The sequence below is a fragment of the Kogia breviceps genome, chromosome 16, assembly GCF_026419965.1.
Source record: "Kogia breviceps isolate mKogBre1 chromosome 16, mKogBre1 haplotype 1, whole genome shotgun sequence".
In the NCBI taxonomy this organism is placed as follows: Eukaryota; Metazoa; Chordata; class Mammalia; order Artiodactyla; family Physeteridae; genus Kogia; species Kogia breviceps.
Window position 1 is genome coordinate 32,893,414 of NC_081325.1, and position 27,405 is coordinate 32,920,818.

The window sequence follows — 27,405 nt, forward strand, 5'->3', positions numbered from 1 at the left end:
ATACTACCCATAGTATTTGAGAATAAAATTTCAGCAAAATTAAAGGTGACCAAAATGGTTTTATATTCAAAGATCTCAGCTTCCTTCATTAAAAAGTAATAAAAGAGTTAAGAGGGTATAGAGAACATTTATTGAGCATACACCATATGCCAGATATTTGGCTAGGAGTCTCACTCATGTTACCATTTTAATCTTCATAACAATCCAGCAGCTTAAATGTTACTATCCATGTATAACTACAGATATACATGGATAAACAATTATTTTCTTTAAACAATTTGTTATGCTCGAGATGTCTAGGATATAATCAAACTTAAAAGGTCATTTGTCTAGCTTTCTGATACATTAGCAACATTAAACACAACTGTATTATTAAGGAACTTGATAGCTACTTAAACACTAATAAAAGTGATGTTTAGTATCTGCCATTCCTAATGCCTAGGGACTAACCAGAAAACATTATTCATCAGGCAGTAAACTAGTAATTTGTTGCTAGTTTGCATTTTTATTCAGCTGAAAAGTTGTAACCAAGAATCTGCTGGAGCTTAGAAAGTAATAGTAATATCATTTTATACCATCTTCTACCTAAATATATGCCCAGAGGAAACAGTGCATTCTATGAATCAATATTATGAAAGAAATACAAAACTTAAAAATATTTGCTTGCACAAATCAAACATCAGGTGAATTTCACAATTAATATAATTTTATTAGTGAAACAAAATATTAGAATATAGCTTCCTCTTACCTTATAAAATAATCATTTCGAATCAGCAAAAGATGCTGCAGAATTGAAATGAAATATCCCTCGGCTCTGGTTTCCTTAACTGTGTTCCACACCATGTTGTGAAGATCATTCGCTTCAGTAAACTGATTAAGAAATATGTGGATTTATTTATCCTCTATACCGAACAACTGCAATAATGTGACACGGAATCTGCTCTGTAAGGCTTCGAAAGATTATTGTGTATCTTAGCCTAAAATAGGCATCATATATACCCAGCATATAATAAAACACATGTAGTTAGGAATGAGAATAGAGGGAAAACTATGTGCAAATGACAACTTGACCTGACACTTCCTGGCTTCTCCTCCACAATCAACTCCAACCAATATTCCTCTCTTGAGCCAAGATACTGCTGGCAGAAAGAGTAGTGGGCAGCTGGTTGTGAAGGAAGTCTTTGGGTTCTGGGGGAGCCCTGACCAAGAGGGCTGGTGCCAGGCATTACCTACCATGGAGCAGCCCCAGTGGAAGGCAGAAAGGTGGCAGATCTCTGGACAAGCACAGATATCTGCAGAGGCACAGAATTAACAAAGGCCCATATGAGGATACACCCAAGGTACAGGGTAGGAACTTACCAGCAGGCTAAGGGCACCTATTCCTAATGATGAAGGCACTAGGGGGAGGGGAGGTGCCAAACAAAAAGAACAGAGTGTACATGTATACATAAGAGGCTTGTCTAAAAAGCATCCATTTGTAGATTGTAACATCCATTTGCATATGCATGGATTCACAAAAACACACGTAAACTAATAAAATAAAAAAGGTTTATACAAACATCCTTCTGATTCAATAAAGGTTTGATTTTATATTGTTTATCTAGAAATGGCTTCAGAAGTTTAATATTTTATGGGGTGGGGGCTGTTTAAGGGTTAGCAGTAATTTTACATATTTGATTAGACTTCAGAACAAAAGGATATTCAAGTTCAGCTCTAACATCTTCGAGGCGATGGAAGAACTCAATCAAATCTTCTTCCTTATGCTCGTCAAAGACTTTAAGTTGGATATCCAGGCCATCATTCTTAATACGTTTTAAATTCTAGAGATATTAAATAGGAATTATAAGGAATGGTTTTGTTTTTAACAATGCAAAAAATTAATGAAAAACATAAACAATAAACCAACAATTCAACTTGATTTACAGCATTCAAACACTTAAAGTGTTAAATAATACTCAAACCTTATCATCTATTTCAAAAATAGATTTTATACTCAAGCCTTTTTTCCCACAGATAAATTATTCTTGAAGGTAATTAATCTAAATTTCCCCCTACTCAAGTACTTCTCTAATTTAAATATTAATAAGGAGACTGCAGGGCACTTACTGGCAATATCTCTTTCAATCCACAACGCATAAATTCATTTCTGATGTGAAGCCTGAAGTCCAAATCATCAGGAGATGTAACAAGGGCATTGATAAGCTGCATACATGCTACCTACAATAAATTACACAGCAAGACTTAGACTTGGATTCTGACATTAAAGGAGTAATAGAACTGAAACATCAAGGCTGTGTTCCAAGTATTATCAAATATCTTCTTTCACAGGTGAGTCTATTAAAACAATAATTTGTATGTAAAATATTTTAGTCAATTATAAATTAGACAAGAAATATAGTTTCAGTGGAATTTTTAATTCACTCCAACCAAAAGTTAAGTTCTTATCCAAAAATATCATTCCATACACATAAGTCATAAACTGAACACACACTAGTTGAAAAACTATAAATATCCTTAGATAGATCCTATCCGAAAATAGGATACTAAAATAATTTCCCATTCATCAAGAGGAACCCAAAGACTTTAAGTCAACAAGAGTTAACAAAGGCTTGAAACTAGTTAATGGGGTTGTTATAACCAAAAATTATATTATGAACATTGCACAGCTAATTACTAGAAGTTAACTTATCAGGCAATGGTTCCTACACTTTGACAAAAATTCAGCTTACTGTGTGTTATGCTTATTAAGAAGACATAAAGAAATAACATAGCTAACTAAATGCTTTAGTATATAACTTAAAAGATGAAAATTAAAAATCGCTGTATTTTCCCATTCATATTTAACACTCCAACTTTCAACATGGATCTCCTTTTTTAAAAATCCCTGGCTGAATTATATCTTTCATTATCCAAAATCTATATAATGGAAGCAAAAGAGGTTGTTTCTAGAGAAGCAAAGAATTCTTTGCTGTTGTTGATGATGCTATTTTTCTAAGTCCACATTCTACCAAAATCTAACAAGAAAGACCAGCTTACTGATCAATGTGTTTAACCTCATGCTGTTCCCTAAATTGTCCTTTCTCCATCCCTTAAGGCAAGGTTTATATGAATCTAAAATGTCATTTTGGGATTAAGACACCAATAGGGGTCTCAGTTCCTGCTGGTTGAAATATATTGTAATTGTTCTATTTGATACCTAAACACTAAAATCTGGCCAGCATGCCTCTACTGTCAAAACTTGCAAGAGAAGGAAAAGGAAAACATATTTAAAAGAAAAAAAGAAAAAACTTAAAACGGCGTCTACCTTTCCAGTACAGGTTCACTCAGCTGTAACCAGTTCATGTCAGAAAGTCAAGTTTAAAATGCTTTCTTTCCACTTCCTTGCCAGTCATTACCCAATACCCACAAATGCTTTTTTCAGCATTTTAAAAGATCTCAAACAGCATACAAATAATTAAATTAGCATACTAATTTAATTTCTCTACGTTCAGAGAAATTAAATTAGTATTAGTCACCAGGTTTCCAGGAAAAGATGCAAATTATAGACAACTCAAAGAAAGCAGCAAAAATAAACAACATAAAAATTAGCAGCAAATATCACCTAAATGGAAAGTTGATACGTGTAGAATAATATAAGCATGAAACTGAGGAGAAAGAAGGGAAAATAATCATCCAAATTATTCCCAGGAAACGTTTTAAAAGGCAATTTTTCATAAAAGGAAAACTAGGAGATGGCTTAAGCTGAAATAATGAATTTAATTCTTAAGGATCCCTTCCCAATTGTAACAGTAATTTGCCACTATCATGACCTACAACCACTCTTTGATTAATTTATATCATGTAAACATATGTCTATATACAGTAAAATGTACTGATCTATGTTCTTACAGATAAAAAATTCTATAATCAAGGTAAAGACCAAAGAGTTCCTTCTAGGTTTCTAATACATATATTGAGACATTTACACATTTTTTATCACATGATTTCACACTGGTATAGCATACCAGCATAAGTGGGAGCCAATCTGGCATCTATCCCATATAACTCAATTTCTAGAGACAGTAGAAAAGGCTCAGGAACTAAAAAGGTAAAATAGGACATGTTGCCTACCCTAGTGAAGATAAGTAGGTTCAATAACACAAATATACTGTGTACTGTAAGAGATGTGTTCAGTATATGATGAGAATGTGGAGACAGTAAATAAAAACAAGGACAGCTAAGGAACAGTGCTGACTCTTAAGGATTAATAGGGAGACAGCCAGATGAAAAGGAGGACCAAAATGTTTAAAGCAGAGCAATTTACATGTTCAAAGATATGGGCTCTTTTGCTGAATTACAAGGAATTCAGAGTTCCTGAGCAGTTTGTAAGGCCAGGAGTGGGAGAGCAGGGGAAGGACTCAATAAAGATGAAGCCAGACAGATGAGGCACAGCTTCATGTGCCAAATCAGAACTTTCGGACTCAGCTGGATATAGGGGAAATCATAAAGGATTTTATGCAGAGGAGCGGCGATAATAGAGGTAATAGACTCAAGTTAAGAAGCTATCATACAAGTAGCTTCGTTGAGCAATGAGGAGGTCTTGAACAACATTTGAAAAACATCTGATGGCTTGGTGAACATGCAGTTGAGGCAAAAGAAAAGAATTTACAAGTCCTCCCACCTTTGTTGTTCAACTAGATAGGAGGTGGGATCATTAACAGAGACATAAAATGCAAGGAAAGAAACAAATTTCAGGAGAATAGGATAAATCCTGCTTTTAAAATTCTGAGATTGAAATGTACATTAGGAATCATACATTCATTTAAGAAATTAGTTAGTGAATGCTAGAACATTAACAGAAGCTCAAGGAAATAATGAAATTGTGATATTCATCATAAAGAATTAATCACCATGTTCTGTTTGATGTTCCAAAAATGTAGCATATATGATCTCCATTAATTTGCATTAATTATGCCATACTAACAGTTTCAACAGCAAGTAAAAGCTACCTTCCTCTGGAACTGATGAGGGTAAGAAAACAAGAGTTTCTGTCCTCCTGGGAGCATCCTAACTTATCTGAAGGTTCTATCTTTGGGCACCAGACCTTCTCTGTTTACTAGCTCTTGCATTTCATTCCTTCCAAGCCTGTTAATGATGTCTACTAAGCACTTCTTGGTGCTAAGGATACAGCTATGAAATGAAAAAGACAGAAATAACTACTATAGAAAGAGAGGAGGCAAGATTGAATCCACAGTTTGAATTGCCTGGGCAATTCAAAGGCTGACATTTATTAAGATAGAAAAAAAAATCAGCACAAACAGAGGAAACAGTCTTGGGAAAAAAGATCAGGACTTACGTTCTGGAGAAGTTAAGTTGGAAATATTGTCTATTATTGATCCTCATCGAAAAAACTAGAAAAGTTAATTGGATATAAGAGACTCCAGTTGGAGAAAGATTACCATAGCATTTGTATGTAAAAACCAAGATCTTAGATGGAATCACTGAGAGAGTAGTAAAGAGACAGAGAAGAGGTACAAGAACTGGTTGGGAGAAATGGCAGCGAGCCATGGCTATCAGCACAGACCCCAGACGGGCATGAGACGCTCAGCCTGCTGCTGCAGCCACCAAGAAGCCTATGTGCAAGCACAGGTCACTATCCACATGGCCCCTCCCGGGACCTGTGCAGCCGGCCACTGCCAGGATCCGTAAACCAGGGACAACTTCCCTGGGACAACGCACGATGCGCCACAGGCTGGTGCAACGTCACGCTGGCCTCTGCCACTACAGGCTCGCCCCGCATCCATACCCCTCACTCCCCCTGGCTTGAGTGAGCCAGAGCCCCCGAATCAGCTGCTCCTTTAACCCCGTCCTGTCTGAGCAAAGAACAGACAACCTCAGGCGACCTACACACAGAGGCAGGGCCAAATCCAAAGCTGAACTCCAGGAGTTGTTCTAACAAAGAAGAGAAAGGGAAATCTCTCCCAGCAGCCTCAGAAGCAGCGGACTAAATCTCCACAATCGACTTGATGTACCCTGCATCTGTGGAATACCTGAATAGAAAACGAATCATCCCAAATTGAGGAGGTGGATTTTGGGAGCAAGATATATTATTTTTTTTCCCCTTTTTCTCTTTTTGTGAGTGTGTATGTGTATGCTTCTGTGTGAGATTTTGTCTGTATAGCTTTGCTTTCACCATTTGACCTAGGGTTCTAACCGGCCCGTTTTTTTCTGTTTGTTTGTTTTATGTTTGTTTCTTGGTTTTTTTTTACTTTTGAAAATTATTCTTCTTAAAAAATATTATTTATTTTTTATTTTAATAACTTTATTTTCTTTCATCCTACTTTATCTTATCTCCTTTGTTCGTTCGTTCGTTTGTTCCTTCCTTCCTTCCATCCTTCCTTCCTTCCTTTCTTTTTTCTCCCTTTTATTCTGAGCCGCATGGATTAAAGGCTCTTGGTGCTCGAGCCAGGTGTCAGGGCTGTGCCTCTGAGGTGGGAGAACCAACTTCAGGACACTGGTCCACAAGAGACCTCCCAGCTCCACATCATATCAAATGATGAAAATTTCCCATAGATACCATCTCAACACCAAGACCCAGCTTCACTCAATGACCAGCAAGCTACAGTGCTGAACACCCTATGTCAAACAACTAGCAAGACAGGAACACAGCCCCATCCATTAGCAGAGAGGCTGCCTAAAATCATAATAAGGCTACAGACACCCCAAAACACACCACCAGACGTGGACCTGCCCATCAGAAAGACAAGATCCAGCCTCATCCAACAGAACAAAGGCACTAGTCCCCTCAAACAGGAAACCTACTCAAGGCACTGAACCAACCTTAGCCACAGGGGACAGACACCAAAAACAACAGGAACTACCAACCTACAGCCTGCAAAAAGGAGACCCCAAACAAAGTAAGATAAGCAAAAAGAAAAGACAGAAAAACACACAGCAGATGAAGGAGCAAGGTAAAAAGCCACCAGACCTAACAAATGAAGAGGAAATAGGCAGTCTACCAGAAAAAGTATTCAGAATAAGGATAGTAAAGATGATCCAAAATCTTAGAAACAGAATAGAGAAAATGCAAGAAACATTTAACAAGGACCTAGAAGAAATAAAGACGAAGCAAGCAACGATGAACAACACAATAAATGAAATTAAAAATACTCTAGATGGCATCAATAGCAGAATAACTGAGGCAGAAGAATGGATAAGTGACCTGGAACATAAAATAGCGGAAATAACTACTGCAGAGCAGAATAAAGAAAAAAGAATGAAGAGAACTGAGGACAGTCTCAGAGACCTCAGGGACAATATTAAATACACCAATATTGAATTTTAGGGGTCCCAGAAGAAGGAGAGAAAAAGAAAGGGACTCAGAAAATATTTGAAGAGATTATACTGGAAAACTTCCCTAATATGGGAAAGAAAACAGTTAATCAAGTCCAGGAAGCACAGAGAGTCCCATACAGGATAAATCCAAGGAGAAACACACCAAAACACATATTAATCAAACTATCAAACATTAAATACAAAGAAAACACATTAAAAGCAGCAAGGGAAAAACAACAAATAACACACAAGGGAATCCCCACAAGGTTAACAGCTGATCTTTCAGCAGAAACTCTGCAAGCCAGAACGGAGGGGCAGGACATATTTAAAGTGATGAAGGAGAAAAACCTACAACCAAGATTACTCTACCCAGCAAGATTCTCATTCAGATTTGATGGAGAAATTAAAACCTTTACAAACAAGCAAAAGCTGAGAGAGTTCAGCACCACCAAACCAGCTTTACAACAAATGGTAAAGGAAATTCTCAAGGCAAGAAACACAAGAGAAGGAAAAAAGACCTACAAGAACAAACCCAAAACAATTAAGTAAAGGGTAATAGGAACATACCTATCGATAATTACCTTAAATGTAAATGGATTAAATGTTCCCACCAAAAGACACAGACTGGCTGAATGGATACAAAAACAAGACCCATATATATGCTGTCTACAAGAGACCCACTTCAGACCTAGGGACACTTACAGACTGAAAGTGAGGGGATGGAAAAAGATATTCCATGCAAATGGAAATCAGAAGAAAGCTGGAGTAGCAATTCTCATATCAGACAAAACAGACTTTAAAATAAAAATTATTACAAGAGACAAAGAAGGACACTACATAATGATCAAGGGATCAATCAATGAAGAAGATATAACAATTGTAAATATTTATGCACCCAACATAGGACCACCTCAATACATAAGGCAAATACTAACAGCCATAAAAGGGGAAATCGACAGTAACACAATCATAGTAGGGGACTTTAACACCCCATTTTCACCAATAGACAAATCATCCAAAATGAAAATAAAAAAGTAAACACAAGTTTTAAATGATACATTAAACAAGATGGACTTAATGATATTTACAGGACATTCCACTCAAAAACAACAGAATACACATTTTTCTCAAGTGCTCATGGAACATTCTCCATGATAGATCATATCTTGGGTCACAAATCTAGCCTTGGTAAATTTAAGAAAACTGAAATCATATCATGTATCTTTTCCGACCACGATGCTATGAGACTAGATATCAATTACAGGAAAAGATCTGTAAAAAATACAAACACATGGAGGCTAAACAATACACTACTTAATAACAAAGTGATCACTGAAGAAATCAAAGAGGAAATCAAAAACTACCTAGAAACAAATGACAATGGAGACATGACGACCCAAAACCTATGGGATGCAGCAAAAGCAGTTCTAAGAGGGAAGTTTATAGCAATACAATCCTACATTAAGAAACAGGAAACATCTCGAATAAACAACCTAAACTTGCACCTAAAGAAATGAGAGAAAGAAGAACAAAAAACCCCCAAATTTAGCACAAAGAAAGAAATCATAAATATCAGATCAGAAATAAATGAAAAAGAAATGAAGGAAACAATAGCAAAGATCAATAAAACTAAAAGCTGGTTCTTTGAGAAGATAAACAATATTGATAAACCATTAGTCAGACTAATCAAGAAAAAAAGAGAGAAGACTCAAATCAATAGAATTAGAAATGAAAAGGAAAAGTAACAACTGACACTGCAGAAATACAAAGGATTATGAGAGATTACTACAAGCAACACTATGCCAGTAAAATGGACAACCTGTAAGAAATGGACAAATTCTTAGAAATGCACAACCTTCTGAGACTGAACAAGGAAGAAATAGAAAACATGAACAGACCAATCACAGGCACTGAAATTGAAACTGTTATTAAAAATATTCCAACAGGGCTTCCTTGGTGGCGCAGGGTTGAGTCCACCTGCCGAGGCAGGGCAACCAGGTTCGTGCCCTGGTCCAGGAGGATCCCACATGCCGTGGAGCAGCTGGGCCCATGAGCCACGGCCACTGAGCCGGCATGTCCGGAGCCTGTGCTCCGCAATGGGTAAGGCCACAGTGGTGAGAGGCCCACGTACTGCAAAACAACAACAAAAAATCCTTCCAACAAACAAAAGCCCAGGACCAGATGGCTTAACAGGCAAATCCTAACAAACATTTAGAGAAGACCTATCACCTATCTTTCTCAAACTCTTCCAAAACATAGCAGAGGCCCAAACTCATTCTATGAGGCCACCATCACCCTGATACCAAAAAGAGACAAAGACGTCACAAAGAAAGAAAACTACAGGCCAATATCACTGATGAACATAGATGCAAAAATCCTCAACAAAATACTAGCAAACAGAATCCAACAGCACATTAAAAGGATCATACACCGTGATCAAAGTGGGTCTTATTCCAGGAATGCAAGGATGCTTCAATATATGCAAATCAATCAACGTGATACACCATATCAATAAACTGAAGGAGAAAAACCACATGATCATTTCAATAGATGCAGAGAAAGCTTTTGACAAAATTCAACACCAATTTATGATAAGAACCCTGCAGAAAGTTGGCATAGAGGGAACTTTCCTCAACATAATAAAGGCCATATATAACAAACCCACAGCCAACAGCATCCTCAATAGTGAAAAACTGAAACCATTTCCACTAAGATCAGGAACAAGACAAGGCTGCCCACTCTCATCACTCTTATTCAACAAAGTTTTGGAAGTTCTAGCCACAGCAATCAGAGAAGAAAAATAAATAAAAGGAATCCAAATCGGAAAATAAGAAGTAAAGCTGTCACTGTTTGCAGATGACATGATACTATACATAAAGAATCCTAAAGACGCTACCAGAAAACTACTAATCAATGAATTTGGTAAAGCAACAGAATACAAAATTAATGCACAGAAATCTGTTGCATTCTTATACACTAATGATGAAAAATCTGAGTGAAATTAAGAAAACACTCCCATTTACCATTGCAACAATAAGAATAAAATATCTAGGAATAAACCTACCTAAGGAGACAAAAGACCTGTATGCAGAAAACTATAAGACACTGATGAAAGAAATTAAAGATGATACAAATAGATGGAGAGATATATCATGTTCTTGGATTGGAAGAATCAGCATTGTGAAAATGACTCTACTACCCAAAGCAATCTACAGATTCAATGCAATCCCTATCAAACTACCACTGGCATTTTTCACAGAACTAGAACAAAAATTTTCACAATTTGTATGGAAACACAAAAGACCCCGAATAGCCAAAGCAATCTTGAGAAAGAAAAATGGAGCTGGAGGAATCAGGCTCTCTGACTTCAGACTCTACTACAAAGCTACAGTAATCAAGACAGTATGGTACTGGCACAAAAACAGAAATATGGATCAATGGAACAGGATGGAAAGCCCAGCGATAAACCCATGCACATGTGGGCACCTTTTCTTTGATAAAGGAGGCAAGAGTATACAGTGGAGTTAAGACAGCCTCTTCAATAAGTGGTGTTGGGAAAACTGGACAGCTACATTTGAAAGAATGAAATTAGAACACTCCCTAACACCATACACAGAAATATACTCAAAATGGATTAAAGACCTAAATGTCAGGCCAGACACTATCAAACTCTTAGCGGAAAACATAGGCAGAACACACTATGACATAAATCACAGCAACATCCTTTTTGATCCACCTCCTAGAAAATGGAAATAAAAACAAAAATAAACAAATGGGACCTAATGAAACTTCAAAGCTTTTGCACAGAAAAGGAAACCATAAACAAGACCAAAAGACATTCCTCAGAATGGGAGAAAATATTTGCAAACGAAGCAACTGACAAAGGATTAATCTCCAAAATTTATAAGCAGCTCATGCAGCTCAATAAAAACAACCCATTCCAAAAATGGGCAGAAGACCTAAATAGACATTTCTCCGAAGAAGATATACAGATTGCCAACAAACACGTGAAAGAATGCTCAACATCATTAATCATTAAAGAAATGCAAATCAAAACTACAATGAGATATCATCTCACACCGGTCAGAATGGCCATCATCAAAAAATCTAGAAACAATAAATGCTGGAGAGGGTGTGGAGAAAAGGGAACCCTCTTGCACTGTTGGTGGGAATGTAAATTGATACAGCCACTATGGAGAACAGTATGGAGGTTCCTTAAAAAACTAAAAATAGAACTACCATATGACCCAGCAATCCCACTCCTGGGCATATACCCTGGGAAAACCATAATTCAAAGGGAGTCATGTACCAAAATGTTCATTGCAGCTCTATTTAGGATAGCCAGGACATGGAAGCAACCTAAGTGTCCATCAACAGATGAATGGATAAAGAAGATGTGGCACATATATACAATGGAATATTACTCAGCCATAAAACGAAACGAAATTGAGTTGTTTTAGTGAGGTGGATGGACCTGGAGTCTGTCATACAGAGTGAAGTAAGTCAGAAGGAGAAAAACAAATACCATATGCTAACACATATATATGGAATCTAAGGGGAAAAAAAGTCATCAAGAGCCTAGGGGTAGGATGGGAATAAAACACAGACCTACTAGAACATGGACTTGAGGATATGGAGAGGGGGAAGGGTAAGCTGTGACAAAGTGAGAGAGTGGCATGAACATATATACACTGCCAAACGTAGGGTGGATAGCTAGTTGGAAATAGCCATATGGCACAGGGATTCAGTTGGGTGGTTTGTGGCCACCTAGGGGGTGGGATAGGAAGGGTTGGAGGGAGGGAGACGCAAGAGGGAAGAGATATGGGAACATATGTATGTGTATAACTGATTCACTCTGTTGTAAAGCAGAAACTAACACACCATTGTAAAGCAATTATACTCCAATAAAGATGTTTAAAGAAAACTTAAAAAAAATAGAACTGGTTAGGACATTTCAATTGTAGATTTTAATTTGAAGGTTGAGGAAATGAGTTAAAGAAAAGTAAAAAGCTATCAATGTGGTAGAAGATAAATGAAGAGATTGTGGTGTCCTGGAAGAATGGGAGAAAAGTATGTCAACAGGGAGAGTGATCAACTGTGTCAAATGCTCTAATAGGTCAAAAAAGATAATTACCACTGCATCTGGAAAATTGGTGACTTGACGAGAAGTTTCTACAAAGGGACAGAACTGCTGTTGCACATGGAAAACATTTTCCTTCTCACATGTACCATATGCAACCAGTAAATGAAAGCATACAATTAAAATGGCTCTAAAATATTCTCCTTGCTCCAAATGTACCTTTATACTTTAGAAATACTGCTTATTAACCTTTGGTTTAAACAAGGCTTATAAGTAAGACACATCTTTAGGTGTTAGATATGTACTCAGTTCTAATGATTTGTAAAGTAAATGTTGTAAACTCATTTGTTACTCTTGCCCCAATTATCAAAAAGGAGCCTTACTTGAGAAAAGGTATTTTTAACATAACTTCTAGCTATAAAGATGTGTCTGCACATACAGGCACGTACATATCCAGCTAGAATTCAGGACAGTTGAGGATTTCCTCAAGAGCAGCAACTGACTGAAAATGTCCTGCAAAAGCTGAGACCAGCAAACTCCACATAGCCAAGGATTAGGAAAATAAGCAGCCCAAACAGTAATTACAAATAGTGGGACAAATGTCAGCAATGTTGTAAACTAGAGGGGTAAAGACATATATAACAGGGGACAAAGTAGATAAACGGTAAGCAAAAATCTCAAAGATATTCAATATGAGGGATAGAGCTTGTCAAAGGCAATCTTAAGAACAAGGCAAATGATCAAAGGAAAATCATTAGAAGTAGAAAGAGGTTAAACAGCAAGACAAAGACACATGCTGGAATTTACACCACTTTATCAGCAAAGCAGCTTTCTGCACTTGAAAATGAAGTGAGAAGGTTTCTTCATATGTGAATATGTATCACCTAAAGTTCCTCTAGTACACAATTTAATTTACTGCTATCTATCACTATGTGCAACACAAACAGGAGAAAAAATAAACACTTTATGAATCTTTAACCTTTGGTTTCCAATCGTTTTCAGACAAACAAGTTTAAGCACAAAATTCCAGGTATACTAACAGCAGTGATGCTTGAGCCTCAAACACAGGCCTGTCCAGGTTTTTCAAAGGCCACCAGCACAGATGCTTTCTCCATGATTATGTGGAAGGAATTGAAAAGGTATCCAACAAACAGCAAAAGCAAACATTCTCTAGAAAGTTCACACTTGGTCAACATATTCATCCTGAATAGAACATGTTTCCACATGTAAAATGATGGCTGTATTACACTGAAAACATATCAGCTTCCTAAGCTAAATTCAGACTGGAAACAAGCCCCAGTAAAGTACTTAAATAAAAATTCTATCAGAATCTGTGAATACTTACTATCTGGGCCTGGAAGACACAGGTTAGACCGCTATTCATCTTCTCTACCCCATAGCAGAAATCATCTGTCTCTCTTTGCACAATCAAATTCTACATTATCAAGTTAAAATGAGTAAATGATGCTTATAGAGAAATATCTTGCCTCCAGTGCAACTAAAGAAACTCCAAAGAATTTTAAAATCTCATGCATTAATTCAGAATATAAACTAAAATCGACTACTACATTATGTAGGCAAACACAGAAAGAGTGAAGTATATCAGCATATGCAAAGTCCTATAATTTTACTTATATTTCCAATTAAATATTCAGTAATGAACACAGTAAGAGGACAAGTCAGAGCTTGAGGTAACTGCATATATCTCATATAGATGCAGAGAAATAAACTGAAGGATTCAAGAGGCCCTAATTTATATGAACAGGAACAGCTGGATTCAAGACAGAACTTGGATTTTTACATGTTTATTCAGACACTTCCCCGGAGACATCATGAATTTCTTCTGTGTTCTCCCATTTTGTTGAAACTCCTAGTATTGCAATTTTCATATGAAACATTAGCCAGCTATAAACTCCTGAGTATAAGCTTCTTAAGGACTTAAGCAGTGTATTTCATTCATCTTTATAGTTCTAATATATAGCAGAACCCTGAACAACAATCTCTGAATAATTAACTAATTGACTGGTTAATTATGAAACTTTGCAGTTACCTTGAGCCATGAATTAAGTGTATCTTTCTGGTGGTCTATTGTAGCATAAGTGAAAAAATGTATTACACAGACTCAGAAAATTGGCAGTATACTCTAAGACAAAAATGTTTTTTTTAGTTTAGTAGGTGTGTGCTCCACATGACAATATGAGTTCACGTTAGTATATTATTTTACTGTTTCTTTAATGTTTATTAGCTTAATGGCATATTATTTATTAGTCCATTTTAATATGCTTAACATTTTGATTCATACAGATACAGTAACCAAGCTGCTGCAAACCTCAATAAAAGTAGTGGTAAAAAAAGAGAGGAATTAGGACTTCCCTGGCAGCCCAGTGGTTAAGACTCCATGCTTCCAATTCAGGGGGCGTGGGTTCGATCCCTGGTCAGGGAACTAAGATCCCACATGCTGCGTGGTGTGGCCAAAAAATAAAATAAAATAAAATTTAAAAAAAAAAAAAAAAAAGAGAGGAATTAAAATAAATTGATCTCTGCATCCTTCTGGAATGCCCCAACAGTGATCCTAAAGATAAACGTTCTACTACACTCTGTATTCTTCATTTGGTCCTTCATTAAATGTGTGAACGACTTACTTGATATTAAAAATAACTCTAGTTATAACATTGACTTTTTTGAGGGGTAGGAGATACTTGAAACAAAAAGAAACAGTAAATCAAGATATGACTATTCATTACAGGAAGACCTTCATTTGGTCTCCTGCAAAATTAAACTTGGGTACATTTTGAGCATCTAAGGGGTAAGGGAAACAAAACAAACAGAAGCTAATAAACTTGGCTAAATTCAAAAAGGCACTGTAACTTATTTGTTTCAATGTCATATTTGTCGATTATTGCCAAGTAACATATTTCAAAGTACAGAGTACTATCATATGAACCGAAATTAGTGAAGGTTTTGTTCCATTCACTCAACATCAAGGTACAACAAATGCACACCTTTGTGTATACAGGAACAACACCAGGAGCATCAGGCTGAAGGAAAAGAAGCTAAAAAGGTGACAGAAGGAGGTGCAACGGTCTGCTCTCTGCTGCCAGGCAATTCTCTCTGTGTCTCTGCATGTATTGCAAGTAGTGGCTTTTCTTCTGCGAGACCTTGACAAGGATGTCTGTATATCAAACCATCTTGGAAGACAGAGATAGCATCTCCCCTCCAGAGCAAAAGGGCAGGCGGACCCACAGCCCATTCTGAAAGATCTGTGTTCTCCAAGCTCCTGTAACACAACCTGCCATTGCAGCCATGTCTTCAGACAGTCCCTCCAAAATGAAGACTGGACTCAATTATTTCCTGAACTGAGAACCCAAAAGTTTATCAGCTGGCTGGGAGGTCTTATTGAAAGCACTGTCCCCTGGTAGCCCCCCAACTGATAGATATCCCAATTGGGGGTCTCCAACAACTATAAACAACATGTTCCTTCCAGGAACACCATGTGTACCTTCAAAACTATGTATCTTGTGGGGAAGCTAGGCATTAACTTGCCTCTCTCTCCAAAAACACCATGACTTACACCTCAGAGGTGCTCATAAGAGATGCTCAGGTGTGTGAGGAAACAGTACCAGCACACATACAGCCTCAGACAACTGTGGCCATCTCTCCACACCCAGGCCAACTTTGCTTACTCTGAGGAGTTTCCTGGAGAGAACACTGATCACTACATACGTGCACCTGCAGACAGTTATCCCTACGATGAGTCACCAAATTAGAACAGATGATACGAAATGTGTCCCTGCTTTTAGCTGAAGTGATCAGTGACACTGCGTCAGCCCTGCAAGGCACTCAGGTCAGCTTTAACTCACTGGCAGGGTTGTTACAGATGAAAGAGTTGCCCCATATGTCCTCCTTGCTGAACAAAGGGAAGTCTGTGCAATCATTAATACCTCAGGCGGAGTGAAAGAGCAACAGAAGAAGATAAGAAAGCCTCCTGGTGTCCTAAGATAGACCCTGACTGTTTACGGGATTTGTTCAGCTGACGGGATCTGGGACCTGGAAGGCATGCCTGAGGTCAGTACTGCAGGTCAGCCTCAACCTGCTGCTTGAAGCACTGCTGACCAGCAGACTTAATTAAATACTCTAGGAGACAAATGGAAGGGACCTCATTACAGCCTGTATCAGTCATAGTAACTGGTGCCCATGATAGCAGACTTGGATTCTCTAAGCTCAGGGTGTCAGCCCTATAACACAACCCACTGAAACTGGAAACTGGGGTTGACAAAGCTGATACTTGAGCTACTGCTATGGCTGTGGGTAACTGAAGTCCTTTGTTTTTGACCTGGGAGTTCGTGTCTTTTGACAGCAGCACGCATACAAGTGTGGCAGACTAACACAGTAGTTTACAAGTGGCATAAAACCACAGATCCTTTGTGTTCTTGACACTCCAGGAGTCCAGGAAGACACCATAGGAAGGGAAGGTACAGCATGCCGTCACTAAGGACACAGATGCAGAGGAAAAGTCAAATAGCCAACCCCCAAAAGTCCAGGATTCCCACAGTTTGATTCCCTTCCTGACAAAAATCTAACACAGGGCTTCCCTGGTGGCGCAGTGGTTGAGAATCCGCCTGCCAATGCAGGAGACACGGGTTCGTGCCCTGGTCCGGGAAGATCTCACATGCCGCAGAGCAACTAAGCCCGTGAGCCATGGCCGCTAGGCCTGCGCGTCCAGAGCCTGTGCTCCGCAACGGGAGAGGCCACAACAGTGAGAGGCCCGCATACCGCAAAAAAAAAAAAAAAAAAAAAAAAAAAAAAAATATCTAACACAATTCCATCAGCCCTATGCCCAACAACATGGGTTTGAACAAACTCTTTAGGATCTAGATAATGCTTCTGACACTCTAGCAAAGTATGGCTCTCACAAGAGAAGAAAGAAGACACACATAGAAAGAAAAAATAATAAGAGGATAGAAATGAAAATAACAATGAAAATCAAAGTGTGACAGATACTAGAGATTGGTGCACTCATTATTCCAACCCTCTTCTAAGGAAGACCCAGCCAACACAAGGAGCTAATCACACACATGAAGACTGGACCCTATCAGAATCAGAGGTAGTCACGTTATCTTCATCATTATTATTAGCAGACTTAAGTAAATGTAACAATCCTCCCTTATAAAGTACTTTGGAATAAATATACTTTGCACTAAAAGAACAATGAGGACTTTTTTTTTTTTTTTTTTTTTTTTTTTTTTGTGGTACGCGGGCCTCTCACTGTTGTGGCCTCTCACATCGCGGAGCACAGGCTCCGGACACGCAGGCTCAGCGGCCATGGCTCACGGGCCCAGCCGCTCCGCGGCATGTGGGATCTTCCCGGACCAGGGCACGAACCCGTGTCCCCTGCATCGGCAGGCGGACTCTCAACCACTGCGCCACCAGGGAAGCCCCCATTGAGGACTTTTTTAATTTTACTATCTCCCATTTTCTCCAATTTAAAAGCAAACAATTGGTTTCTATTTTATTCAGAGACAAACAAGTTTTATTTTTAATTTGATTTGCTAATATCACCCCTGACTAGTACATTTTAATAAATGCAACCTAAATAGTTAATGTAATAAAATGGGTACTTAGAGCAGTAGCTTTATGGGAAAATTGATAAACAGCTAGTTCTAAACTATTTTTTATTTTTGTTAACTTCAGAAACACCCAGAGAGAAAAGTATTTAGATATTACTAAAGTACTGCTTGATCATTTTAAAAGAAATAGAATTAGCAACCCCAGAAAAGAGAATCTACTTACTTTTTTACCCCTAAGTTAGTTAACAGGAAAACAATAACTTTACTCTTAACCTAAGCTTGCTACTTGCTAGCTTTTTCATACATTTGGCTTAATAGGAAGAAGAAACATCCATTAGAGTATAAACGTACAACAAAATGGTTTAGTAGGGATTATTAGAATTGAGAACAATTCTTTCCATTGTCTACTCTTAATAAAGACCAAACAAATTTAATCTGAACTTATCAGAAAAATAAGAAAGAAATGAATTTAAATGATGCTAAAATGACCTTTCACTTCTCAATGAAAATTAAACTTTAAAAACTATATCAAGAAATTTTAGTGTTTATAGGACATCAAAAAATAACATTACTAAGTGTAACAGAAAATATACTTAATTACAACTTAAGCAATTATTTTCATAAAAGCTAATATAATCAGCCACCTGTATCCTGATAAAAATTCCTCAAGCAATTTCCACAGCTGTCCAGAAAGAGGCTGCTGCTAGTCCCTCCTCTCCACCCTTAATGCCTTAACACTAAATATGGCAAATAAGCCGTCATTAAGAAAGAAACCATCCCCACAAATATTCACAGTAGCATTGTTCATAATAACCAAAAAGTTTAAAACAGCCCACATGCCCACCACCTGACAACTGATAAACGAAATGCAGGATACCATACGGCAGCATCATATACGGCACCAACAACAACCACAACAAAATGAGGCTCTGATACATCCTACAGCATGGATGAACCTTGAAAATACTATGCTAAGTGAAAGAAGGAAGAAAAGACCACATACTCTGTGATTTCACTGATACCAAACATCTGGAATATGAAACTCTATAGAGGGAGAAAGTAGAGTATTGGCTGCCTACAGCTAGAGATAATGAGGGCACCGTGGGGTGATGGCCAGGGCATGAGGGCTTTCTTTTGGGGATGATGAAAATGTACGAATATTGATTGTGGTGAAAATTGCACCATTCTGAATATACATAAAAAAACATGGAACTGCACACTTTAAATGAATAAATTTTATCTCAATAAAACTGTTAAAAAAAATCATTTCAAAATTATATCAATTATCTGGATGAATATATTTTCATTTCTGCAAGTCTTACTGTCTTCTATGGAATAGTAATCTTAATTTACAGTTTTTAATTAATAGTTCTTTTCACCATATTTTATCATAACTATAAAAAATTTTTTCCATAACTTAGCAACTTCAGTAAAATCAGAGTAACTATCCATAATAGAAATGAATAAATTTACCCAAGAATTTTTTTGATTCATGTAGTTTGCCTTCAAGTTCATACAGTAATCAGGAGTTTAAAAGACCAGATAGATTTAATGTCTGGTAGCCAAAACAAATTCAATATGCCAAATAACCAAGAATTTTAAGGTTGCAATAGTCAAACTTTCCAATTAATGAGTCAATCATGTCATTTACCTAGGCAAAACTTGACTTTGTTCTTAACGAGCCCTTCTTTATCCTTTCCCTCACAGCTTTCAAACATCAAATGATGTAATAATGTTGTAAAAAAAACGTTGGAACCCCAATTTTATCAAGATTTTTTAAACCTTTCATTTTGAAGTAATTATAGATTCATTGGAAGTTGCAAAAAAAAAAACACGTACAGGTTGGTCCTGAGTACTCTTCACACAATTCCTCCCATTGGTAACATCCTGTATCATTATAGTACAAACCAAAACCAAGAAGTTGAAATTGGTACAATCCACAGAGCTTTTTCAGATTTTACCAGCTTTACACTCATCTGTGTATGCGTGTACAGTTCTATGCAATTTCATCACATGTATAGATTTGTGAAACCGTCACCACAATCAAGATACAGAACTGCTTTAATTGCACGACACTCCTTCCTGCTATTTATTTACAGCCACACCCCACACTTTCCTGGACCCCATTCCAAATCTTTGGCAACCAGTAAAGCAGTAAACTGCTCTTAGAGAACTGTTCTCTATAATTTGGTTATTTCAAGAATGTTATATAAATGAAATCACACAGTGTGTAACCTTTTAGGACTAGCATTTTTCAATCTGCATAATTCTCTGAAGATTCACGCAAGTTGCGTTGTCAGTAGTTCATTCCTCTTTGATGCGGAATAGTATTATATGTACGGTGTACCACAGTGTAACCTGTTGAGGAACACAGGGTTGTTCCTAGTGTGGGGCTATGCTAAATAAACCTGCTATAAAAATTTGTGCATAGGCTTCCCTGGTGGGGCAGTGGTTGAGAGTCCGCCTGCCGATGCAGGGCACACGGGTTCGTGTCCCGGTCCGGGAAGATCCCGTATGCCGTGGAGCAGCTGGACCCGTGAGCCATGGCCGCTGAGCCTGCGCGTCCAGAGCCTGTGCTACGCAACGGGAGAGGCCACAACAGTGAGAGGCCCGCATACCGCAAACAACAACAACAAAAAAAAAATTGTGCATGCATTTTTGTGTGAACATAAGTTTCCACTAGCAAGTTTTCATTAAATGCTGAGTTGTATAGTTAAGTATCGATTTTAATATCAATACTGGTAATGTTTCTTTAAAAAAGGAAGATCACGGGCTTCCCTGGTGGCGCAGTGGTTGAGAGTCCACCTGCCGATGCAGGGGACACGGGTTCGTGCCCCGGTCCGGGAAGATCCCACATGCCGTGGAGCGGCTGGGCCCGTGAGCCGTGGCCTCTGCGCCTGCGCGTCTGGGGCCAGTGCTCGGCAACGGGAGAGGCCACAACAGTGAGAGGCCCACGTACCGAAAAAAAAAAAAAACAAACAAACAAAAAAATGAAGATCACATTTAATCTCCACTGACTTTATTTTTTTAATTTACCAAAATTACTTTTTAAAGCTAGCATTTGCTGAACGCTTCTGCTAATGAACCAAGCAGCGTACTAAGCATTTAAACCTATATCCTATGTAATCCTTGCATCAACAATGAGCTAGGTACTGAGATTATTGCCATCTTGCAACTGAGAAAACTGAAGTATAGAAAAGATTTGGGAACTGATCCAGAGTCACTAGAGCTATGATGTGAAGAGCTGGGACTCAAATTCAAGCCTGCCTAACTCAGAACTCTATTGTTTTCATCATTCCTTGTAACATGTGTGTCATTAAATACAAAAAGTATGCATTAGGATCAAAAGGTCTTTACTTAGGGGATAAACTTTACATGGGACTATTACATTTCATAGTGAGATTTTTAAACTAGACATAATTTCTAAGAAGCTGCACAAATTACCAAAATTAATCTAATAACCTACTGGCATTTGCACAAACACTGTGCAAGTAAAAGTTACATGAGTACTAGAGGAAAACACAGATAAAGTAATTGTTCAGCTTTTCTCTACACAGTTTCTTTTAGGCTCACTCTTCATTAATCCTGTGGTGAACAGGAAATCTGGGGTCAATGAGAAATGAGAAGGAAAGGGAAATGAGGGTAATGGTATATGGATTAACAGACCCCAGCCCACCGAGCAACTGAAGGAGCAGGGTTGAGGTCAGCGGTGGACACAAAGCCCAGGCCCCCACTCCCAGATGTGGAAGGAGGAGCTCTTTTCCAGAAGCTCCAGGAACTGGACCCACACAATAGTGACCATACACATACTCAGATCTTCAAGTCTGCATACTGTCCCGAGAAACCAGTCACATAGGGTTCCTCACCACCATTCACAAACACTGTCACCAGAAGCAGATTCACAAAATACCATCTTCAGAAATGTCATAATAAATTAATTTGACATTCCCTAACACTTTCTAATTTTTCATCAAATACCATGTTTATTTTTTATTAATTTAACACTAAGATCTGGCTTTTCTATTCCTACCACAATGAGAAACAATTAAATGGCTAAGGTACACAGAACTTTCAAGTAAATATTAAAACTATAATTATTTTACTATTAACTGTGAAACAGTTTTACTTCATAGCTATTAGCACCCTGGTTTCCAAATTTTATTGCACATTAGAATCACCTGAGGATCTTTCAAAAATCCCAATAGCCAGGTCCCAACCACACCAATTAAATTTTTTAAAATTTGAAGGTAGCGTCATCGATAATTCCTTAAAAATACTTAGGTTTGATTAGCAATGATTGTAACAATAGTTACAGCAATAAAATTCTTGTGTCTTTAAAAAAAGGGAGAAATTAAATGAATATTAGACATGCAGCTTGGGTACTATAATGTTTCAAGTCTAAATGTGACTTTTTGGTAGTGCTTAAAAATCTTTGAAAGAAAAAAAAAATCTTTGAAAGGATTTTTCTAAGTGTATCTTGGTCTTTTTACCCATGGACACTCTCAACTTTTCAGATATAAAACTAATACAATGAGAAGCCAAATTCAATCAATTGCCTAGACTTCTTAAAAAATTATAAAAATCAACAATTGAGATAACAATTCATGGACTATGATTATATATTTCACAGAGAAGTCTAGTAAGTCAACTTCTAGGAACCTAAGGAAATAATTATAGGTGTACATAAATTTGTATCTATAAGATAAATTATGATATGTTAGAATTCTGTATTTATTAAAAATGCTATAAAATATTAAATGGCATGTGGGGTTTCATACTACAGTATTAAATATAAGTCAGTAAGGAAACAGTTACAAAAAAACAGTATGAATGATAAACATGAAACCTACTTGCAATTGAACTGAATTGTGCCGAAGACCTTCCACAATAGGAGAAAATCTGTCAATTTTTCTTTCTTCTCCAGCTGATGTTAAAGCTTCTAAAACTTCTTCAAGGCTATTGGAAAATTTGAAATTATAAAGTAAATTGCAAACAGCAAGTAACCCAAATAACCCAATACAATAGCTTAATCTACTAAACTCCAGAGTCACTACTCCTAGGCAACCAATAACATTTTAAAAGTAGCTTACTGATCATATAGCACATATCAAGCATGAACTATGTTACATGTTTTAATTCATTTATTCCTCATAATAACCCTATGATCATGTTTATTTTTTTTGATCATGTTTATTTATCAAGCATTTATATAGTACTTACTACACATCAGGCCTTATTAAACCAGTTTACAAATATTAACCATGAACTCCATAATATGGGATAATTATTTTTATCCCATATTATAGGTTAGGAAACTGGGGAAGAAAAAGGTTAAGCCATTTGTCTAGGGTCTCACGTCTACTAAATGGTAGAGTGGTGGAGCAAAGATCTGGAACCAGACCACCTGTGTAGTAAGCACTATATAAATGCTCTTAACCAGTACAAACCTATTCTGTCTTGAGTATAAATAAATGAAGCTCTGGTGCCCAAAAACATATAGTACTAAGGAATTACAGTCAAATATAAAGAATAATGGTTATGCAAGAAGTATACTTGTTACTTCTTTAAAGAATGCTTATGCTAACAGTACCTAGCATACTGTAAAAGCTCACACAGTTTGGACGTAGACACTGTAGTCCTAAGAGTTATTTACTCATTTTGATGACCTATCCTGAAGTCAAGAAATAATAAAAAATAATATGGAAGTGGAGGAAGAGGAGTAGAAGAAGGAGAAGGAAAAAGAGGAAGAGGATTAAGAAAGAGAAGGTAAAGGAGAAGGACAAGAAGAGAGGAAAGGAGGGAGGAAGGGATAGGGAAGGAAAAGGGAAGAAGAGAAAAGAGATAGAAGAAACAAGAAGTTAGGGAGGGAGGGGGGAAGAGGAAGGAGGGAAGCCAAGGGAGGAGGATGGAGGAGGAGCAGAAAGGAGTTGGGGGAGAACAGGAAGTATCTTATGCGTCAACATTAAAATCACACTTACTTTTCTGCACCAAAATTCACATGGCCTTTTTAAAATGGGAAAGTGCAGAAGCTGTACGCCTGGCTTTGCATCTGGGACTGCAGCAGGCACGGCCTCATCCAGGGATACACACTATAGCTACATATATGGGCAGAGGGCCAGGGCTGAGTGGTGCCTGTTGACTCTCCAACTAACTCCAAACTGAGCGGCGCAACAGTCATCGGCCCCACAGGACCTCTACATGGACAATTTTTAAATGCGTGCAGGAGGTTTCACTTACAGGGCTCTGCCTACCCTTATAGAAGGGAGGGCCATTTCTGTTTGTTCTTTTGGTTGTTCAGTTTGTATATCTTTATCATTTATAAAAAGTATTTTAAATAATTTTTAAATGCTTTCTTGTAATAAGAACACTAATCTTCCTTAAAACGAAAAACAGGTTTATTTTTATTTATCTTTTAATATGTATGTAATGGTCTTTTAGTTATAGCTCTAGCAATTGTGGATAATGTCTTTAAAGTTAAAACTTTAGTATGTACTTTTCTGTCAAGGACCTTGCACCCTCAACCATTACATTATCAATTACTCACTTATTAGTAAATAAATTCTATCAAAATAAAACATAAGTAACAGAACCAATTTGTATATTTTTCAAAGTCTTCATTTAGAATGTATATTTAGGTTTTGAGTTCAGAACAGTTTAAATATGATGAAGAAATCCATTTTTCATAGAAACATGTTAGCCCATAACTACTATATTGATTAAGAGAAAAAAAAATACCACTCAAACATTTCTGTTCAGCCAATATAAATCTAAATCACCTGCTTAAGTATAGTCCATTTTTTAAAAGTAAATTCTAGACTAAAACAGAATAATGAAAACATTACATGACTCAAACTGTATTAAATTATTATGTAATGAGAGAAATAAGTTGAGAAGACTTACATGCTTTCCTCCCCTACAATGCACACTGCAGAAAGGAGTTTAACCACATCCGTCATCATACTGGGCTTCTCAGGATCAATGGCTCTGGCTAACAAAGAAAGACTCCTCTCTTCACTCATAATTCTTTCCAAGCCATACTACAACATTTTGGAAATAAGAGGTTAAATTTTAGTGGTTAGTTGAAAAAATAGTGCCCTGAAGGAAATGTGGTTATTTTTTAAATGTTTATAATATATGTGTACATGTAGTAAAGCCAGAAAATATAAAGAATGCATAACATCCTAAAAAAATTCATAGAAGTATTCCCTTGACATTAAGAACTATGAAAATCAATCAAATATAGATAACGCCTCAAAGGTAATTTTACAGCAATATGACTGATAATTACTAAGATAGATAAGTGGCCAACTAGAGAAAGAGAGAAGCAGTGAGGAATACTGAGATTTCCCAACAAGAACATACAAAATGAACAGACCGATACTGAACCAGACACTGAGGCCCTGAGGAGCTCTACTGGGAAGGAAGGTTGGTAAGAGGTACCACAAATAAATGCACAGATCACTGTCCCAGAGAAATATAATGTGAACCACATGTGCAATGTAAAATTTCAAACAAAAAGTAAAACTGATTTTAATAGAATTATTCCAGTATACCCAAAATATTATCATTTTAACATATAATCAATATAAAACATTTATTGATGAGATATTCTTACTTTTTTTTTCTTCCTAAGTATTCAAAATCTAGTGTGTATTGTACATGTACTGCAAAGCTCAGTTCAGACTAGCCACATTTCAAGGGCTCAGGAGCCACATGTGGCGACCACATTACACAGTGCGGGCCTAGATAGTAACACTTGGTTCATAAACAGGCAAAAGCTGAAGGGTGATTCGGGCTTATACCATGTAGAAACTGCCATAAGAACATGTGTATTCTGATCTGAGATATTTTGTTATCAGAAAGACAATGCAGTTGTAAACACATTATATAAATGGAATGATTTTGAATGAGGCCAAAGTTTGTTTGCTACTGCCAGGATGTCACATTCAATTGGAAGATAAGGAGTTATGCTAATGACTTAGTGCTTTGATTTAAGTATGTATATATCTCTTAGGGTCTACTTACAATCTATGGAAGATAAGTATCAAATAACAGAGGATGAATAGAAGCAATAAAACAGTACTATTTATCTACCATACATTCCAGAGGATCCTTTTAAAGAGCGAGAATTTAGTTGATTAGAATTACTACTAAGCACTAAAAAGGAACTTAATCCCAATAACAGACCTATGAACTTAAAATTAGCACTAGGTATTGGTATCAAAGTAAAATCTATAACAAGCTTAGATCCAAATGCTTTGAATGTTATGAATGTTATGAAAACTTACTTATAAGTTTCCTGTCTTGTATATCGCATTTACACAAAGAAGCTTCACACTGTGGTGAAATATTGCACTTGCTTTAAACCACTATCTAAAGAACACAGGTACAAAGAAGGAAGTACAAACAGAAGGGTCAAGGGCCCCAGGGTATGATTTTTGAAGGGACTTCTCTGTCCTGTTGGTGACAGGGAAATGTTTACAAGGAAACAGCTAAACCAACCAGGAAATGCTCACTTTTATGATACTCTGGGCTGTTTCATAACTGGAAACAAAGAAAAGCAGGCATGGGGCCAGAGACTACAATATGCCTCAACAATCATTCCAGGGAATTGTCAGAGTTTTGTAATGTACCACTTAGACCCAATTCAAAAAGTCAATCAGCCAATGATTACCAAGTACCAAAGGGCTAGCTCTGTCCTAATAAACCTGAGACTGAGTAAAGCTTACCTGCAGCACTTCCTCCTTCACTTCCCCCACTCTGGGTTGGCCTCAGCCAGCACCTGCCCTTCTGGAATCAGAATTCTGTGGCTCCTCCAGCCGTTCAAAGCAACTCATACTGATTTCCTCTATGGGATACCACCTACCTTCTCTGTCAGGCCCTCTGACCCTAAACCATGTGTCAAGAGTGGAATACGAGCATTCTCTGATCTCCTAGTTTCGACCAGCGTCCTGTGAACTCAAAGCTGCATCACTGGCAATATTCTCTGACTTCGCTAATGGAAAATTGTACAGTGCTCATTTTGATATTGGAATGAGGCCAGATTACCACTAATAAGTATCTGGAATTAAAGACTGAACTGCTGCCTACTTGTATAAAATTACTCTCATTCAATTATTTTAAAAAAACAAAGCAAAACTAAACCCGTTGACTGTGAGAGAAACAGTCAACTTACCAGTGCTGGCACTTAAAGTGCATTAAATGAAGGCTATTACAAGGTTAGAGAGATGGTGACCAATTTTGGAAGGTCTAAGAATGTCTCTCCACTGAATGTCAAGGATCCACTCCAGAATTTAGGAAAACTCACATGTTCTAAACTGAGGACCAGTGCCACGTTCCCTTTGCATTCTATTTGAGGCCTATTGTTACCTAATAGGTAGAACTGCAGGCCACTGAAGGTGTGTTAGGCAGGGGAAGGTGAATACCCTAAATCCCTGTGTCAGA

General features: G+C 37.4%; 1 protein-coding gene across 2 annotated transcripts in view; it reads right to left on the minus strand.

Annotated features, from left to right (window-relative positions):
- DIAPH3 (diaphanous related formin 3) overlaps positions 1–27,405 on the minus strand; it is a 565,809-nt gene that overhangs the window by 362,543 nt on the left and 175,861 nt on the right. Inside the window, exons 8-12 of one of the 2 annotated variants that reach the window (XM_067016329.1) lie at positions 24,862–24,998; positions 22,812–22,917; positions 2,107–2,217; positions 1,702–1,820; positions 749–865 (exon numbers count right to left, since the gene is read on the minus strand). In XM_067016329.1, the coding sequence (XP_066872430.1) occupies positions 749–865; positions 1,702–1,820; positions 2,107–2,217; positions 22,812–22,917; positions 24,862–24,998 (590 nt within the window). Of the gene's footprint in view, positions 1–748; positions 866–1,701; positions 1,821–2,106; positions 2,218–22,807; positions 22,918–24,861; positions 24,999–27,405 lie in introns of both variants that reach the window. The other variant, XM_059042398.2, reaches the window with a different exon arrangement.